An 18,838-nucleotide genomic window follows, 5' to 3' on the forward strand; every position below is an offset into this window, starting at 1 on the left:
GAACACTGTAATTGATACTTATGTATATAGCTCTAGGCTGTAATCTGTCTGCAGGAACGGCCTAATCGTTGGGCAATATTTAACGCCGTTCAAAGCCATTAGGGTTGTTGACTTTGATGCAGACTAATAAATACCTGTCCAGGTAGATACTAATTCTCTTGAATTTTTCTTTCCACCTTCTGTCCTGTGTCATTAAACCTGTTCTCTAAGTCTTAGTTTCCCAAATACCTTACCAATGTTTTCAGTGTCTTCTAAACAGGTGCTTTTGTGTACATAGAGAAGGTTTTAATATCAGGTAGCCTTTCAAAAGCATATAATTCAGGGCATATTTGAATGGATTTTGAGTGGCCTTAGTGTTTTTCTCTCTTTGGTGAAAGCTGGTGCATTTCCTTGCTGATGAACAGTCGTAGGTTCCTGAGTAGGCAGGTTCCCACAGAGAGACCATGGGACATATTTGAAAAGTTCGCCCCCCTGACACGCGTGCGAAGAGCATTTGGTCAGTATTTGTTGGCCATTTGTGGTTGACACATGTTCACATACAATTCCATTGACATCTGTCTCTTAAGATGGACCGTAATGGAGCCTTTCTCATTGTTTTGAGTGCCGTGTCAGCTTTGTAACATACAGATACCCTGTTTCTGATTCAGTGATGTGTGGAAGAAGACAGGGCAAAACTTAAGCTTTTTGCTCTTTGTAGATTATGTCTACTTATGCATTCACCTGAAGAATATATAAAATGGTATGTAAATGCCACGGAGCGGCTGGGCCCATGAGCCACAACTACGGAGCCTGCACGTCTGGAGCCTGTGCTCCGCAACAAGGGAGGCCGCGATGGTGAGAGGCCCGTGCACCGCAATGAAGAGTGGCCCCCACTTGCCACAACTAGAGAAGCCCTCACACAGAAACGAAGACCCAACACAGCCAAAAATAAATATAAAAATAAATAAATTAATTTTTTTAAAAAAGACCTAAAGAAGAAATACATGGCAAATATCTTTTTAAAAAATGGTATGTAAAATAAAGAGTATTCAAAAATACACATTTATTTTCTGAGACCAAGGAAACCTATTTTGCTGTTCTGCCTGAGAGAAGCAAAGCAGTCATTTGCTTTCATGATGTCATGTGATTTTTGAGGGAAAAATGAGAATAAATATGCATGAACCAAAAATGAGCAATCTTGGGTAGTTTTCCGAGGGTGACCCTGCTTTCTTTACGCGGTAGTTGTGTTCTTTCTGTTAAGCGTGCTTTTCTCTGAAGTTAATGTAACATATCCTCCTGGGCCAGCTCATTAGATAAAGCATTTTAAGGGTTGTGTTTTCTTTTCTTCTTACAGCCAAGGATTACTGCAAAGTAATATTTCCATATGAGGCACAGAACGACGATGAATTGACAATCAAAGAAGGAGATATAGTCACTCTCATCAATAAGGTAAACAAAGGTTCCCTCCTGCCTTCTAAACTATGAACCGCTTTGAGGTGTTGACTGGATAGTACGCGCTTATATTTTAACCCTTGAAGCAGTTAATTTTCATGATCCTGCATTCCCAAGGAAGAATCTTACATCTTTCCTCTCAATCAGGCTAAGGCAAATGTAGCCAGGTGAATGAATGAACTTGAAACTCCAGTAGATTCCGTTTGCCTTGGAGCCAGCTGCAGATTTGCATGGCCCTGTCCCAGAAGGGCTAACCCGGAAGGCGGAAGGCGGCCTGCTTGGTCAGAGAGCCCGCCCTCCACAGCAGCCCTGGCTGCAAAGCTCTGTGCCATGAGGTATCCAAGGAGGCGCTTCCAAAAGGCGAGGTCGTACATCACAGGCAGAAAAGGCTTAAAGAATGTTTACTGTACAGATCAAAGACAGGTAGCATGCCTGAGAGAAACTTGCCCGTCTTGCTGGGGCTGAGAAGCTCGGATGATTTTATTATCACTACAGGCAGTGATTTTAGGCTACGTCTGTATGAAGTGATGCAGCTTAACAGGGCCTGGACCATGTACTGTGTATGCTTGCATGCAATGGTACTCACCAAGTGGGTGGTTGAAAGATCCATGGTTTAAGTAATTCCTGGAATATATGGCCTTTTCTCTGAAGTATAGGGTTTTTGTGATGGTTGACTACGACAAAAAGCTGAGCAGTCTTTAGGATGTATAAGGTGCTTTTAGTCTTGTATCCAGGTAAACGGCAAGCAATGTGGAATTCCCTTAGCACGGGCGTGACTGGAGGATCACGTGGCTGCCTGTGTTCATGCGGGGCTGGACAGCATTGACAGGGTGGAGGGTGCAGGGAAAGGGGAAAGAGAACAGGGGCTTAGGGTGGGAAGCAGGCCCTGGGTCCTGTTGTCTCTGGCCGTTACTGAGAGGCAAGGGACCATGGTGTTGCCCATCCCCCATTCCCCGGCCCCGAGTGTGTCCATAAGTGATTGGTAGGATTTCCCTTTATGACCTTATAATCAAGGACAGTTACCTTTAAGAAATGGCTATGGAGGTTGTGTGTTTTCAGAGCCTGAGCCATAGATGCCAGGGAATGCGTGACCCCAGAGGTTAAGGAGATTGCCAAAGGTCGGATTATTTTAGGGAGAAAGCTTGGCGCTCTCACCCTCTCCATCGAAAGTGGTGTGCTGGACAATGCTAGGGTGACTTTCTGGACTAGTACACTATTCCCTGCTTTGCTGATGGCCCCAGAACTCATCCATCTTTTCACCTGTAAAATATTCTCCCATGAACTTATTTCAGTACATCTCTGTAGGTGTTGAATGTGGCCGGAGGAAATCAGAGGAGGGGAAACGCTGCCCTTCTCGTGCTTTTCAGCTGAGGATGCAAAGCGGTTCTTTCTTTGCCACCCTTCCCCTTGTCCTGCGGGCGGGCCTCCTTCGGGATGCTTTCCTAGGCACGGTGCATTTCCTATTTTAAATCAGACCCTTAACCAAATACATGAAATGGCTGTGAAGCATGATAAAAATACTCTGATAACTGGCACAGAGACTTGGTTCCACTACCACAGGGGAAGGGGTAGAGCACTTTTCCCCGTGATGATATAGTGACCAGAGGATTAAACAGCTGCCACTCTTTGTAATGGGGAGGGCTCATTTTCCTGTTTTTGTTTGGGGGAGCACCCTCTTTTCAGTTGAAAACCGGATGTACAATAACATTTACTAAGGTTTGGGGGAAAGAAAAGCCCACCACGGATGGTCTCTTGTCTGAACACATGTATTTCTACCTTAACATCTTATATTCCAGTCCTTGTCATTTGATTATATACGATGAGAACACGTTCATTCTGATGATGTCATTCCTCCCTGCCAGGCTGACATCCAGTCCAATAAAAGGAATTGAAGTTTCTTGAAGAGCTTATTTAGTCAGAGAGGGACTCTCTCCCGGTCCTATCTACACAGTAGGGAGAAAGGAACGGGGCGGAGGTGGAAGGCTGCTTTCAGGAGTGTCCTGAGGGTTGCATCTGATTTCCCCAGTTCCACAGCTGAATGTGTTTAGAAGCAGTCTGGACCTGTGAAGCAGCTTACAGATATCACAATTACACTTGCAAAGCGAGCACTTGGCACCCTCCCTGTCCCCTTGGTCCCTTGTCCTGGCTCGCACACTAATTGTGCTGCTCGGGCCAGAGCGCCCGGGTGGCTCATCTTGGCACTTGCTCCTCCTGGTCTCACCCTGCCCCCACCCCCAAGCCCAGCAGCGCCAGCCCCCGAGGATCCTGCCTTCCTGCCTCCCTGCCACTTCTGTCCCTGGCAGAGCCAGGCCCTGGTCTGCACCTCCAGGGCCTCATCCCTCCTCCTTTCTCCAGCACCTTCCACAGAGCATGCTCCACAGGAGAGCCCTGGGCTGACCAATGGAGGGATGCTTTCTCCAGCTCCAGTTTCCACCTGCTGCATCCCTATCGCCCTAGCCCCTGCCTTTTATCATCCCATAACAGCCTCTGCTCGTGTAACCTCTCTGTTCCAGCGAAGGACTTTGGTAACTTTCTCTCCTTCATTGTAAGATTGGGCTAGATATCCGGCCACGTGGTCTGGCCACAGACCCTAAAGCCGACCTCACAGGGCAGCCGTGAGGATGTACTAAGATGCTGTGTATAAGTGCCTCTCGCAGGGAGGGGTCCATCACTGGTACCTGTAATCCTAGGAATTGTCAGTTCATCTCCGCTCTTTCTCTGACCTCAGAAATGGGAATGCAGGGGCTCTTGTGGCTGGGCCCAGTCTATAGCTGGGGCTGGAATGCTGTGATATCAAGTAGGTAACAGTGGTAAAAAATATATATACCTAAAATAGGTAAGAATTTGCAGTGGGTAAGAATTCACAATGGGTGAGATTTCAGCAAGAATTTGGAAAGAAAACATGCCATAAATATTTTGCCTGCTGAGGGTGGGAAGGATGGAATCTGAGTCTGTCAAACCCTGCTTTATAGAAAAGTCTTACTCTTGCTCTGAGTTTAGGTATCGCCCAGAAGTTCATTTAGATGACCGTGTGCTTTTCCTATTGCAGAGTGAATAGTTTCGCCACAATTTGTTTAATATGCACTTTGATATGCCTCTTTATTGTATTATGAGTTGAGATGAAATAGCTCTTCTCTAAATTTGATGGCTTTTCCTGTAGATGTTCTTGATTTACCCCCAAATTCTGGTGGTGGTTTCATTTTATAATCATTTAAGGTGGTTTCCCTTTGCCCTGCTTCTGTGAGCTGTGGCAGGAGTCATAGGGCAGACGTTGCCCTCATTGTTAGCCCTAGATTGTCACTTCATATAGCTTTCTAGAAAATGAGTCATACACCTTTAGTGGGTGCCTATACGCCCTCCTCGGTTCCTGAAATAATGCACAAAGGCCCGAACTATTTGTGTGTGTCCCTGGAAACTAGGATGAAATGTGGCAACCCGAATGGTTTCTTTTTTAGTTTATTTATAAAATAGAATTCTTGTGGATTTGGGAACATGTCCACGGGTGCAGAACACACCTGTGTTTAGCTTTTATTTCCAGTCACTCAAAAATAGCTCCTTAAAAAAATTAAAATAGCTCCTTCGTCTGTGTTCCTGCCACCCCCATCCCTGCCTTCCTGATTTGTGCTCAGAGCGTGGTTGAAAGGGTTCAGAAGCCTCTGGGTCTCGTTTCCAACCTGAGAAGCTCCCTGGAGAAGGGGTCAGGCGAGGCTCTACTGTGAAGCATGCGCCTTGCCCTGACCACTGCCGCTTGGGGCAGAGCGAGCCCAGCTGTGCAGAGGGACGATGTCCCTGCCCTTGGCCAACAGCCTCCTGGCCTCAGAGCAACGGCCCTTTCCTCCCAGCCCCCGGTAACCTAGGAGGAAGGGCTTCTCACGTGACCCCTCTGTAAACAAAGATCTTCGGGTATTTCTTATCAGAAGGCTCCCCTGAGTGGCTGTGTCTTTGACCCGTTACAAAGCAAACAGAAACCCCCTTTCTTCATGGTTATAAAGTCTATTTGACAACATCAAGGTAAACACAGAGAAAGGTAATGTTATTGACTAAAGTCACGGTGTGGTGGAGTCGGAAGGAAGGAGAAGGGGACAGCATTGATGTTCGGGGGAGAAAACCGATATATGCGCCTCTCAAGAAAGAGGGAACCCAGTGGAGTAGCTAAAGGTAGACGGTCACCACTACGAAAAAATACCAACTAGGAATTTCGCCTTTTCTTAGGGATGTATCAAACCAGGGACCCCAAATGTCTGAGCTAGACCTGCTGCTGTGAGGGCAGAGTTAGGACTGATTCTAACTCACCAGCTTCCTCCAGCTCTCCCTCAACGTGTTTTCCTCCCTCCTTTCCCAGACAGTGGTTGAGCATTTAACTTAATAGTAATAGCTCCGGGCTTCCCTGGTGGCGCAGTGGTTAAGAATCCGCCTGCCAGTGGAGGGGACACGGGTTCGAGCCCTGGTGCCGGAAGATCCCACATGCCGCGGAGCAACTAAGCCCATGCGCCACAACTACTGAGCCTGTGCTCTAGAGCCCGCAAGCCACAACTACTGAGCCCGCGAGCCACAACTACTGAGCCCGCGCGCCTAGAGCCCGCGCTCTGCAACAAGAGAAGCTACTGCAATGAGAAGCCCGCGCACCACAACAAAGACCCAACGCAGCCAAAAATAAATAAATTAAATAAAATAAACTTAAAAAAAAATCTGAATCATGAACAAAAAATAGTAATAGCTCCTGCAGGACCAGAGCTTCCCAGCGCAGGACCCTTCTGGGCAACTGGCAGCAAGAGTCCGGGACCCCTCAGCACCCCGCCTTTTCATGCATGCTCACAGCAGCCCTGGGAGCTAGGCGGGACCATGGTGTTCTGTCCAGATGGCAAAGGAGGAAGAGGCCCAGAGCACGGAAGTGACTTTCCCAAGGGCCTCACAGTAATCAGTGGCCGAGCCAGGGCAGGGTCTCCTGACCCTGAACGTGGGAGCTGGCAGGGCGGGATTGCTCTGTTTCCTGTGGGGCTGTGGATGTTTGCGGTAGGTGCGGCTCAGTCACTCCCCGAGGTGACTCTTGTCTACTTATTGACTCACGCTCTGTTACCAGGTATATCTAGGGCAGGTGCCTGTGCAATTTTCTTTTTAAATTAATGACATTATCATTATTTTATTAGGAAAACAGTATTACCACGCCATTCCCCCATCCATCTGTTTCCGACATTTTTGTGTCCATGTCTCTGACCTCGTAGGGTCAGGAGCATGCAGGACTTTCTGATTCCATTGTCACATCTACAGAAATGGATTGGTAGTGCAGAGGACATGACGAGCTCAGCTCAGGGCTAACGTTGCTTCTTTTTGGGCCTAAAGCCCTCCTCTCCCACTTCTTTCTTCCCACGCCCACAGCCTACTTTGCTTTCCTCTGTTCTTCCGGACCCAGGTTAGTTTTCTGCTTGCTGTCACCATTGAAAGAGGGGTGGGGGGAGAGGGAGAGAGGCGGGGGAGGGGGAGGGGGGAAAGGACAGAAAGAAAGAAAAGGCATCCCTAGCTCCTTCCTAAGTCATTCTGTGATGATATGTTCTTTTGTTTGTTCTAATGTTTATTTTCCCGTCCTGCCTCCCTCCCATTAATTTATTAATTGAAACATTTCTTCATGAGAAAAATGTTTCCAGACTTCCTTGCTTCTCTCCCCACAGGAAAGTGGCTTTAGAAATCTCATGAAGGGTTCTCAGCTTGGTATAAGAAAGCCGATCAACTGTGTAGATTGCTGGCCTTGACCCTTTCTCTCTCAACTGCTGAAGCTTTTAGCAGAGCTAAAGTGTAGGATTAAATGTGGTTTCAGGGATGAGGAGTAAATTAGCAGGTGTCACCCTGAAAGTGATGACACACTGACAGAGCCATTAGAAGGACATGTTTTATGAGTGAATGAAGAAGTTAAGTGTAGGTCTGGGATCATCTGGGTTTACACACATTTGAAAAATGTCAGCGTTCAGCAGATGAGTCATTTATGTCATAGGATGTATTTCTTGCAGTATAGCCCGTCTTGTTAGACTGCATATGTCCCTACTGGGGACAGCAGTCACAATATATCTCCTCCTCAGAGCATTAGAAATCCCAAGGAATACAGTTTGTTGCTGTTTTGTCTTCCTCTTTAAAGTAACCTGGACACCAGGACCGATGGGAAGATTCCTGACACCAGAAACACATTTGATCAAAACTCTTTCTCCTGGGACTTCCCTGGTGGTCCAGTGGTTAAGACTCCACCTTCCAATGCAGGGGTTGTGGGTTCCATCCCTGGTCAGGGAGCTAAGATCCCACATGCCTTCGGGGCCAAAAAACCAAAACAGAAAACAGAAGCACTATTGTAACAAATTCAGTAAAGACTTTAAAAATGGTCCACATCAAAAAATCTTTTTAAAAAACACAAAAAACCCAAACTCTTCCTCCTGAGCGTGTTTACCATCACATAGACACAGTTTTTAAATTAGATGAGGTTGGTGAAAGTAGGACTTGGCGGTGGGAGAACACTTCGCTTTAGTTTACCAGTAGACAGTCAAAACAGTGCCACCCAGAAATTTTGATGATTGTAGATTTCTCATAGACAGATGAGTTCGCAGTTGATGCAGATTCTCAACTTTACATGCCTCCTCAAATTATATAAAACTGTCTAAAGGGACCCTGTGTTCGTTCAGCCTAATTGTAATCTCTCTCCCAAGTGCTGTGCTTTAGTAGCAGGACATTAGTAATCCTTGCTACAGCATCCTGGGATGTTTTTCTCCTGCAACACACAGAAAACTCTGCAGGTGTCTTAAGGATTTAGAGAAACACTTTCTGTTTTCTCTCTTCACTCTTTCTATTTGTATTACTCTGAGAGGGCTGTTGTGAGGATTAAGTGAGACGTTGTCGCTGAAAGTGCTTTAGAAATTAAAAATTACAGCTATTGCTGTGATAAGTTATGATCGGAAGAAGAAAAGACAAATGCCCATTGACTGGGAGTTCTCTCTTGGTATATTGAACTCTCCTGAAATTAAGGTCAGTAGTTTCCCTGAAATGCCCCTGTATTATTTATTTTAACTTTTCTTAGGATGAAAGTAATTTATTATATTCAGTAGTTGTGTAGCCCCTGTCTTCTTAAAGTATCTCAAAGGTCTTACATTCACATTTGCATTTTATTAAAATATACTTTTCTGAGATGGCATGGGATGCACTTTTAAGTAATACTTTAAAATTAAGTAAGTAAAACTTACTCTTAGAGAATGAGAACAAAACAGATAAATACGAAGGAAAGTCAGAATCACCTGTGACTGCGTCACCGTCAGATACCTCTCTTAATATTTGAGCTGTGTTCTCCCAGACTTTATACACACACAGAGACACACACACACAATTACAGTTAAAAATAAAAATAAGGTCATATCATATACACTCTTTTGTTTACCCCCTTTGCCCCCAATATATCTTGCCTATCTTTGGCAGCACGGTTAAATGGTTCCTTAGCATCCCAATGTATGGAGTACCACGATCCTCTTTTATATTTGGCTTGTTTCTGGTTTTTCCCTATTTTACACCATGTTGCATGTAGTCATCACCTTGTTTGTAGATCTTCATGAACGTAATTATTTCTGCCACTTTCTGCTACTTGTGTAACCTTGGGCGGGCTGCTCATTCTCTCTGTGCCTTAGTTTGTTTCCACATCTGTGAAATGGGGATGATAACAGTACCTACCTCCTGGTGTTGTAAAGATTAAGTGAGTTAAAGGAGATAAAGCACTTGGAATGCCTGGCTCCTAGTAAGTTCTGTATAAATGTCAGCAGTTGTTATTATTTCCTGATGATCAATTGCTAAATGTATTGATGCCTCAGTGCCTTTTAAAGGCATTTAAGTGATGTTCTGAAAGATTGTGCCAATTTAGTCTCCCCCCAGGAGCCTATGAGAATGTTTCCCTATCCTTGTCATGCCTGGATATTATCATTCTTTCTAATCTCTGCTAATCTGATAGGCATTTGCATTTTTTTAAATGATTACTCAGGTTGAAAATGTTATGTGTCATTTTCCAATTGATTTTTATAAAAATACTTTATATTCATGACATTAACCTGTCATCTTTCACATTACAAATGTTTTTTCTCAGTTTATGACTCATAGAGATATTTAAGAAAATATCATTAAAAGTAAATACCTTTTAGACTTAAAATTTCCCCATTTTATAGTTAACTACATGGTGCAGTAAAATTCATCCTTTTAAGAATAGTTTTACTTAAGGCTTTTATATTTTAGTCCTAGTTCGAAAGGGTAGCTGGCTATTAAATGCATTCCTTTTCTGCCTTCCTCAGGGCTTTCAGAGTTTCTATTTAAAGCTTCTGTCCTTACAGTATTTTCTTTATAGCGGCATTCAGAGAACCCCCGAGATTTGGCGTGGATAAGGATCCTCATATCCTAGACCAGGGCTTCACAAACTTTCTCTGGAAAGGGTCAGAGAGAAAATATTTTATATTTTATGGACTATACAGTATCTATCTCAACTATACAAAAGCAGTCATAGGTGTAAATGAATGGGTGTGGCTGAGTTCCAATAAAGCTTTATTTATGGACACTTAAATTTGAATTTCCTGTAATTTTCATATTCTTTGAAATACTATTCTTTTGATTTTTAAAAACCATTTGAAAATGTAAAAACTATTCTTAGCTTGAGGTCTGTACAAAAATAGGTAGCAGGCCAGATTTAACCCATGGGATGTAGTTTGCTAGCCCTTGAAATAGAATGTCTAGAAACAGACCCATGAAAATATAGGCAATTAATTTTCAACAGAGGTGCAAAGAAGATTTAAGAAAGAAAGGATAATCTTTTCAAGAAATGGTGCTGGTACAATTGAACATACCTAGACAAAAAAAAAAAAAAAAAAAAGCCCTAACCTAATCTAACACATTATGCAAAAATTAACTGAAAATGGACCACAGATCTGCATAGAGAAGATAAGACATTAAAAAGTTATTTATGAAAACAGGGCTTCCCTGGTGGCGCAGTGGTTGAGAGTCTGCCTGCCGATACAGGGGACATGGGTTCGTGCCCCGGTCCGGGAAGATCCCACATGGCCACTGAGCCTGCGCATCCGGAGCCGGTGCTCCGCCACGGGAGAGGCCACAACAGTGAGAGGCCCGCGTACCGCAAAAAAAAAAAGTTACTATGAAAACATAGGAGAAGAGAGTTGTTATACAATCCATGAAAGAGAGAACTGCTGCAGTGGACTCTGGCAAAATTAAAAACTTTGCTCTGCAAAGATACTATTGAGAGAATGTTGTTTGTTGGTTCGTCTCTTTTTCTTACAAGGTCATCTGAGCCCCAGTGTTTAGTAAATAATTGCTTGATACGTAATTGCATGAATTTCAAGGACCTTGGTTTTGTTCTGAGTCTTCCTGGGAATATACTTTGTAAGACAAGACCATGAATCTCCCATAGCAGAGCCGTCCCCTGCACCCCACCTCTGTACCCCTGTGCCACTTTCTCCCCAGGGTGGCGAACGAGTGCAGCCATATTCCACTAGTCAGGCCTGGACTTAGATGAGCTGCCTGAGAACTGAGATTTGACCTGGGAATTATATTTTTTCACTCACTGCACAGGCCTAGAAGCTAAATTTGCTGTGTATAGAGAAAAAGACTCCAAACAAATGTTCATGCCAAGGAATAAGCTTTCCTAAAAGAAAGACTTAAAAGAAATGTAGATTTGTCTCGTAAGAAAGGGAGATGGAAGGCAAGAATTCACCAATAGCTGCTGCAGCTGGCTTGGATGTTCTTGACCTTCATAATGATCATGGCTATGCCCTTCACTTTTTATTCCTTCCTGATGCTTATTTGGGAAATGAAGATTCCTCCGCCCTCACCCTAACAGCCTTCTTTGTATCTCTTAGAGGTGGTGCAGGAGCTAAGAACAGCTCTTAAAACATAATGAAAGATGCTTTATCAATGCTACTGTGTTTGTAATGAAGCAAAATGATTTTGTATTATATCTACTATCCTTTTAATGGAAGAAAGGCATGTATTTGGATGCAGAATCAATATATTTCCCTAAACATAAATGAAAATGAAATCTCAGTTGTAGGATGGACAGCCTTGAGAGGTAAATTATGCCATTAGCCATAAGCTTTGGATGAGCTGAAGGCGCCATTAGAAACAGCTTCTAATATTTAGCATTAAGTGGTCCTTGCAGTGTAAATGACGTAACAAGTAGAAAATGAGAAGTTTCTATGAAAACATATTGTTACATAATTTCGCATGCTTGATTATATTCAAATGGACAAAAAAGTGCAGAAGTGCCAACTTGATGATTTGCATTTGGTGTTTGACTTGTCCACCTGCCCTAATGTCTCTGGTCATTCTTAAAGCCAGATTATAAGTACCCAGGAAAGGCCCTCCCTGCAAACATCTCCTTTTCACATGATTACTGATTTTTGAAGTAGAATTTAAGGGGGTAGAAAGTCTTTCATTCTACTATTAGGAAAAAAAAAAGGCTAAAAGCATAAACATTTCCTAAGACTTAGGACTGTATAAGCTGCAAATGAAATAACGAAATCAGTAAGCAGTTCTTACATACACATTGTGACAAACCGTACGGCCATGTCCCACAACTCCAGGACATGCCCAGTGTGAATGATGACCCTGGAGTTGGGCCAATATGGCAGCATCTGTTGGGTGCTGTTCTCTGAAGAGGCTCCGGATAGAAACATCTTTTTCTAAGAGGGAAACAGTCTATGAGCCCGGAGGCCTTTGGGGCTTCCGCTCTGGGTTGTCTCCTATTAAAGTCCCCTCAGGCCTCCCTGATTCCTGTCTGCCTGCCTCTCAAGATGCCTGTGAAAGCTCTGTTCTCTTTCGGGGGACTGAGATTGGGTTTCAACTTTTTTCTCATTTCTTAGTGACATCTGGACTCAAACGTTACTTCTGTAGCATTTCCTAACCCCTGTGCTCTGAGTGGGTTCTAGGAGCATAGGACAGTGATCCCCTCAACTCTCCTGGGTGACAGTGATCCCCTCAACTCTCCTAAGGGCCTTAGGTGGGTGGAAGAACCCCCACCCCCTCCCAGTTGATGATGTCCAACAACATCAGGCCTCCAGCAGCATGTCATCAAAATATTATCATTTTATAGGGGTGCCATTATCTGGAAAAGGTTGGGTGGCACTACCTTACTGCATTGTATTTAACTTTTCCATATAAAGATGTTTAACGGTAACTCTGCTTTTCCTTAGGGAATATTCCGCCTTCCTTGTTAGAGAAGAGTGTATATGACTAGCAAAGGAAACTCCAGGATAATTAAAATCCCTTGTATGTGTCTTCATTTCAGAAATTCTTTCTCTAGGACCTCTTTTGGGAATTAGACCTTGAAATAGCTCAGACTTTTAAAGATAGAGCTTAAAGTTCTATTCTATCTAGAATAGAATAAAATAAATTCAGTCTAATTAAAGAAACAGTCTTTTAAGGTGAGAATATAACTTCTGGTTGCAGCCATGATGGAGTAAAGAGCATTAGATTTAACCTCCTGCCATAGACAACTTTAAAATTGGACAAAATACATGAACCAGCTGTTTTGAGGCATTGGACAATGCACAGCACAGGGATGTGATCCTTGAGAGAAGGGAAGCATAAAGTGAGTTCCCTGTCAACCCTGGCTTTTTGCCTGGGGGCACTTTCTACATTGCAGCACAGGGCACTGGAGCCTAAACAGAGAGCAGAAGACTCATTGGATTGAATCAACGGAGACTATAACTCACGGCTGCCGAGGTGGATGGAATTTTCAGGGCAGGGAATTGCAGAGGAGCACGAGCTGTGCAAAGAAAGAGCTCCAAAAGTCTATCTATAAGGGTCCCTTGAGTCTTTGGCCACAGCACAAGGCTGTGCATCAGTAAGGCAAGACTCCACAAGACCTGGCCGAAAGTAAGTTGGGGGAGGAGGGTGTGTGGGTGGGCTGTGAGCTGAGTGGATATCCCAGAGGTCACCAGTGATAGGAGATGTTGGAGTTCTGGCCAAGCAGAATGGAAAAACTTTGTTGAACACACTTGGCATCCAATTGACAACTCAGAAAAGTTAGCCATAGGAATAGCGCTACCCTAGACCCACCCTAAATGAAGCGCAAAACCAAGCCTTGACAGGTCAAGCTGACCTGCAAGTAACATGCCCACCGTAAGGAAACTCCACACTCTTGCAAGGAAAACAACAAAATTCAGTCCTTCAACAACGTAGCGTGCAGTGCATGGCTGTTGAGAACATGCAGTCACACGTTACCAGATGTACGAAGAAGCAGGAAACTCTGAGGTATGGTATGGGTAGCTTGTAAAAGGCATGTGGTCATTTCTGAATACAGTGTTCAGGCATCACGACATGCTTTAATCAATATCGACATAACTAAAAGGAAGCTTGATTACGGCTTTTTGTGTGTTACTCATCCAGTTTTTTTGTTACCAGTTATACAATATGTAAAATGAAAAAGTCAGCAGTTAGTATAGCAAAGCCTGTAAGTTGTTGCCCAATAAAAAGTCAGGATTTTTTTTACAAGTAGACAATCTCTTTGAGGTCATGACTTCCCAGTATCACAAAACAGTGAATGACTGCCTAAACCTCACCTATCCCAGATGTTGATATTTGGAATGTGACATCTTCTTGAGTGGGCTTGTCCCTGGGACGGTCTCCTCGGCTTCCCTCATTAACCGTGGTCTGCCAGGCATTTCTTCTACCCTGAGATAGACCGTGGTTCTCTTTTTCTCCTGTTACCTCATAAACTGTGATGTTGACGAGCCTGCTAGAGTAACTGCCTTATGGGATGCTGGAAATTCTGAGCAGAAATCCCAGCCATGCAGAATGATCGCATCTCTTCGGGAGGTGTTAACGAGCAGCGGTAGAACTGAGTGCTCATGGGCTTCGGCTTCCATGGAGCTGCCTCTCAACAGTCCCCCTGAAGCTCCATGCAGAAGGTGTTTATTAGTAAATATTAAACAGCACTTTTCATACTGTTCGTGGGATGTTGAGGGTGTGAGACCCGCCTCGGGGCACTCAGAGGCTCACTTGACAGCCATACCGAGGTCAAATAACACTCACTTTCTCCTCTAGTGATATTTCAGTCATCAGAGAAGGTCGTGAAAACAACCATGCTGGATGATTTCTGGGAAATCGGTACTAGGGAGTGTGGGGACAGCTGACCACCAGGGGAAGTGACCAAGCAGAGTGCTTTTCTTTTTCAAGAGGACCAGGTGGTGAACCCATCATTTGGGGGTTTGCTGTGGCGATTTCTGAGCTATACGTTCCTGTCCAAACTCGAACAGGGCACTTATGATGTCTTAGAAAATGTGACCTACCTTTTCAAGGTACTTTTTAAGTTGTTACCACAAATATGAACAAATATTCAGTACAGACCAACCGGTAAGCCTGATTGAATAGATGAAGCTTTCTTATATAGCTAATCTAGACCTGCCTCTTCCTCATTCAACTTGACGTCACTTCGGATGTTTGGAAATTGTGGGAAGTAGATTAGTATTGTGGGGGCAGATTGGGCCATCCATCGATTCATCCATTCAGCCAACGTGTATTCATAATCAATATTTTCCAGGCACTGTGCTAGGTATTTGGTGGATACAGAGATATAAATAAAAGATCCTTTGTTTTCAAGGAGCTTACCATTTTTGAGAACCTTTCTACTCAAAGTGTGGTCCAGTAGCATTGACATCACCTGGGAACCTGTTAGAAATGCTGAATCTCTGACCAGCCCCAGACCTAGTGAATCCGAATTGTCATTTTCACCTGATCTCCCGTGGTGTGTCTGCAGGAGAAAGAAACAGGACTAGTATTGCAATGGAGCTTATTACTGATTCATCCATCTTGTTCCTGGATGAGCCCACAACTGGCTTAGATTCAAGCACAGCAAATGCTGTCCTTTTGCTTCTGAAGAGAATGTCTAAATAAGGACAGACAGTCATTTTCTCCATTCATCAGCCTCGTTATTCCATCTTCAAGTTCTTTGATAGCCTTACCTTGTTGGCCTCAGAAAGATTAATGTTCCACGGGCCTGCTCAGGAGGCCTTGGGTTACTTCCCATCCACTGGTTACCACTGTGAGCTCTATAATAACCCTGCAGACTTCTTCCTGGACGTCATTAATGGAGACTCCTGTGCTGTGGTGTTAAACAGAGAAGACACAGATGGTGAAGCCAGGGAGACTGAAGAGCCTTCCAAGAAAGATACTCCGCTCATAGGAAAATTAACTGAGTTTTATGCCAACTCCTCCTTCTTCAAGGAGACAAAAGTTGAGTTAGATCAACTCTCAGGGGGTCAGAAGAAGAATATTTCAGTCTACAAGGAGATCACCTATGCCACCTCCTTCTGTCATCAGCTCAGATGGATTTCCAGGCGTTCATTCAAAAACTTACTGGGTGATCTCCAGGTTTCTATAGTTCAGATAATTGTAACAGTCATCCTGGGACTGGTTATAGGTGCCATTTTCTACCATCTAAAAAATGATCCTACAGGAATGCAGAACAGAGCCGGGGTGCGCTTCTTCCTGACCACCAACCAGTGTTTCAGCAGTGTGTCGGCCGTGGAGCTCCTGGTGGTCGAGAAGAAGCTCTTCATACATGAATATATCAGTGGATACTACAGAGTGTCATCTTACTTCTTTGGAAAACTGTTATCTGATTTACTCCCCATGTTACCAAGTATTATATTTGCTAGTATAACATACTCCCTGTTAGGATTGAAACCACAGGTGGAGGCCTTCTTCATCATGATGTTTACCGTGATGATGGTGGCTTATTCAGCCCGTTCAATGGCGCTGGCCATAGCAGCAAGTCAGAGCGTGGTATCCATAGCAACGCTTCTCATGACCATCTCTTTTGTGTTTATGATGATATTTTCAGGGCTGTTGGTAAATCTCAGAACCGTTGTGCCTTGGCTCTCGTGGCTTCAGTACTTTAGCATTCCTCGATATGGCTTTGCGGCTTTGCAGCATAATGAATTTCTGGGACAAAACTTCTGCCCAGGACTCAGTGTAACAACAAACAGTACCTATAGCTATGCAATATGTACTGGCAAAGAATTTCTGGAAAACGAGGGCGTCACTTTCTCACCTTGGGGCCTGTGGAGGAATCACGTAGCCTTGGCACGCATGATTGTTACCTTCCTTACAGTTGCCTACCTGAAATTATTATTCCTTAAACATTTTTCCTAAATTTCTCTTTAATTTACATGATTTACCCCACCTTAAAAAGGGAGCATCTTGATTTCAGTAAAAAAAAAAAAAAAAAAAAAAAAAAAAAAAGCCAGAAGTGATTCTAACTGTGCAGCCAGCTTCGAGAAGCACTGGTCTAAGATGTTGCTTTGCACTCTTGACGAAATGGAGCCCCAAATGAGGTTGCAGCTGGGTTTGCAATTTACAAGGCAAGTGGCAAGTTTGTCTTTTCTAAAGATTTAAAGTGCCTAGACGAGAGGCAGACACAGCAGAGCTCACAGGTGACTCCCTGCCGCCAGGTTGGATGACAGGGAGCGGCTCTCAGCTGACCCCCAGTGCGAGAGCTGTGTGCACTGGTGGAGTGCTTCCGCCACGTTCCCCAGGGCCTCTGTGGCAGGATGGAGCAAACTAAGGCCTGACACTGAGGTCTGGGCCGGGCTTCCCTCCTCAGACACACCCTGGGGGCTTCACATCCCTCCCCTGAGCCCTCCAAGTGTGTGAGCTGCTGCCAGGGGGTTTCACCGGAAGATGGTGCTGAGTCGCATGACAGATGCATGTGTGCTTAATTAAGACACTTTCCTGGCCTCATTATCCCTCAAGGTCTCTGGGACCAGCCCCTAGAATCACAGTAATGACGACAAACCAGCAGCAGTTGTGTTACTCTTTACACCTCAAACATCTCCTGTGTATCAAGGAACTGAGACCCAGAGTTTTTATCACTAGTGGACCACTTAAGTATCAGATGGCCCAAGTTCGCTCTCCTTCTCCTCTCTCTGAGATATCTTGGCTAACCCAAGCTAGTGCAGAACTGGAGTACAGCACACCTAAGGCTCTGTTTATTCATTCCTTAAAAGGAAAAACATTATTTGTATTTTACAAGGAAAAATATATTTTACGCTAATATCTGCCTGGCGATGAGGCATAGAGAAACCATTTTGAGGACTTAATCATAGAAGAGTGAGCATTCTATGTCAGAAGTATAATTCTTTCCATACTCTTTGACTCTTGATAAGGGCCGAGGTCTACTTTCCTCTGCTTACATGTGAATAGATCTTATTTCTAATCATCATTGTTCTGGAAACTTCCATCTACATGCTGATCTTTAACTCTTTCCCACTGCAAACTCCTGCCTCATTTAAAGGTCATCCCCTCACCTGCAAACGCTGCCCTTTCCTCATCCTTATTGGAATCTCAAAATCCACTAGGGTAGATCTTGGCATAACCATCGTGGGTTGTGCCTGTGGTATAATTATTAGTAGTGTCCCAGGTTTGGAAATAAATTATATGGTCACCCTAAAATCTTCCAGTATTTTGCCAACACTGCGTCTCTCCTTAGTGGTCACCTACTGCCTCATTCTCCTGCCTTCACCCACCTCCTGCCATCCTCCTTGGGGACATTAACTCCATCCTGATGATGTTCTGGCCTCACAAATCATTGACTGTCCATTCTCCCCCCCGCCACCGTCACTCATGGTTGCCATCTTGCCTCACCCCTCACATCACTCTTCAGTAGAGGTTGGTTGGAATCTCCTGGGAGCCAAACATTGCCTTCACTCTAAGTGCCAGTTCTTGAATGTTCTCTTCTATGACCCCAGCTTCCCACTCTCCCTCTTCCCTTCCTTCACACTTGGTGATCCCACCCTTGACCTTTCTCATTACCTTGATTCTTGCCCTCGTTCTCTCCTTTCAGGCTGCCTGGTTTCTCTTGGTCCCACTTGCTGTTAATCCAGCCTAGGACTCCTGCCGGTGTTTCGGTGCCATGTTGATTCATTGTGTCTGCCTCTCCCATTAGGCTCTGAGCTTGGGAGCCCCATAAGGACATGATGATTTTCTTTTTCCTGCTGAATTCCTCTCCTATCCTGCATGTTTTAGGTCCTCATTAAATAAATTGCATTTGCTGTTCTTTCACACTTCTCGAAGCAGAGCCCTCATACAAACAATTCTCTCTTCATCTCTGCCGCCAAAAGCCTAGTTCTTTTGTCTGGTTTGTTGAAGATGACTTATTTTCATTTCTCATTTTGCTGTCAGAATTCTTCCTGCTTCCCTTAAATTAGCTTCTATTGCTAGGGGAAAAGAAGTCTCAGTTCTCTAAATCTCTGTCCCACTCCAGGCATCTTGACCCTGTGGCCATTTTCTGTCCTGCAGCAGACTCCCTTTCACTTTTCTTAGTATTCTGTCACGCTGTCAGTTTTCTTTCTTCAACATACTTATCTCATCCGTGAGCTTTGTATTTGTT

General features: G+C 44.2%; 1 protein-coding gene and 1 pseudogene across 8 annotated transcripts in view; both read left to right on the forward strand.

Moving 5' to 3' along the window:
• SH3KBP1 (SH3 domain containing kinase binding protein 1) overlaps positions 1 to 18,838 on the forward strand; it is a 343,711-nt gene that overhangs the window by 252,000 nt on the left and 72,873 nt on the right. For all 8 annotated transcript variants that reach the window (XM_019927681.3, XM_073799195.1, XM_019927680.3 and 5 more), the window contains one exon: positions 1,334 to 1,428. In XM_019927681.3, coding sequence (XP_019783240.2) covers positions 1,334 to 1,428 — 95 coding nt within the window. The remainder of the gene's footprint in view (positions 1 to 1,333; positions 1,429 to 18,838) is intronic.
• Positions 14,873 to 18,161, forward strand: LOC101328201 (broad substrate specificity ATP-binding cassette transporter ABCG2 pseudogene; annotated as a pseudogene).

The sequence above is a fragment of the Tursiops truncatus genome, chromosome X (assembly GCF_011762595.2).
Source record: "Tursiops truncatus isolate mTurTru1 chromosome X, mTurTru1.mat.Y, whole genome shotgun sequence".
Lineage (NCBI taxonomy): Eukaryota > Metazoa > Chordata > Mammalia > Artiodactyla > Delphinidae > Tursiops > Tursiops truncatus.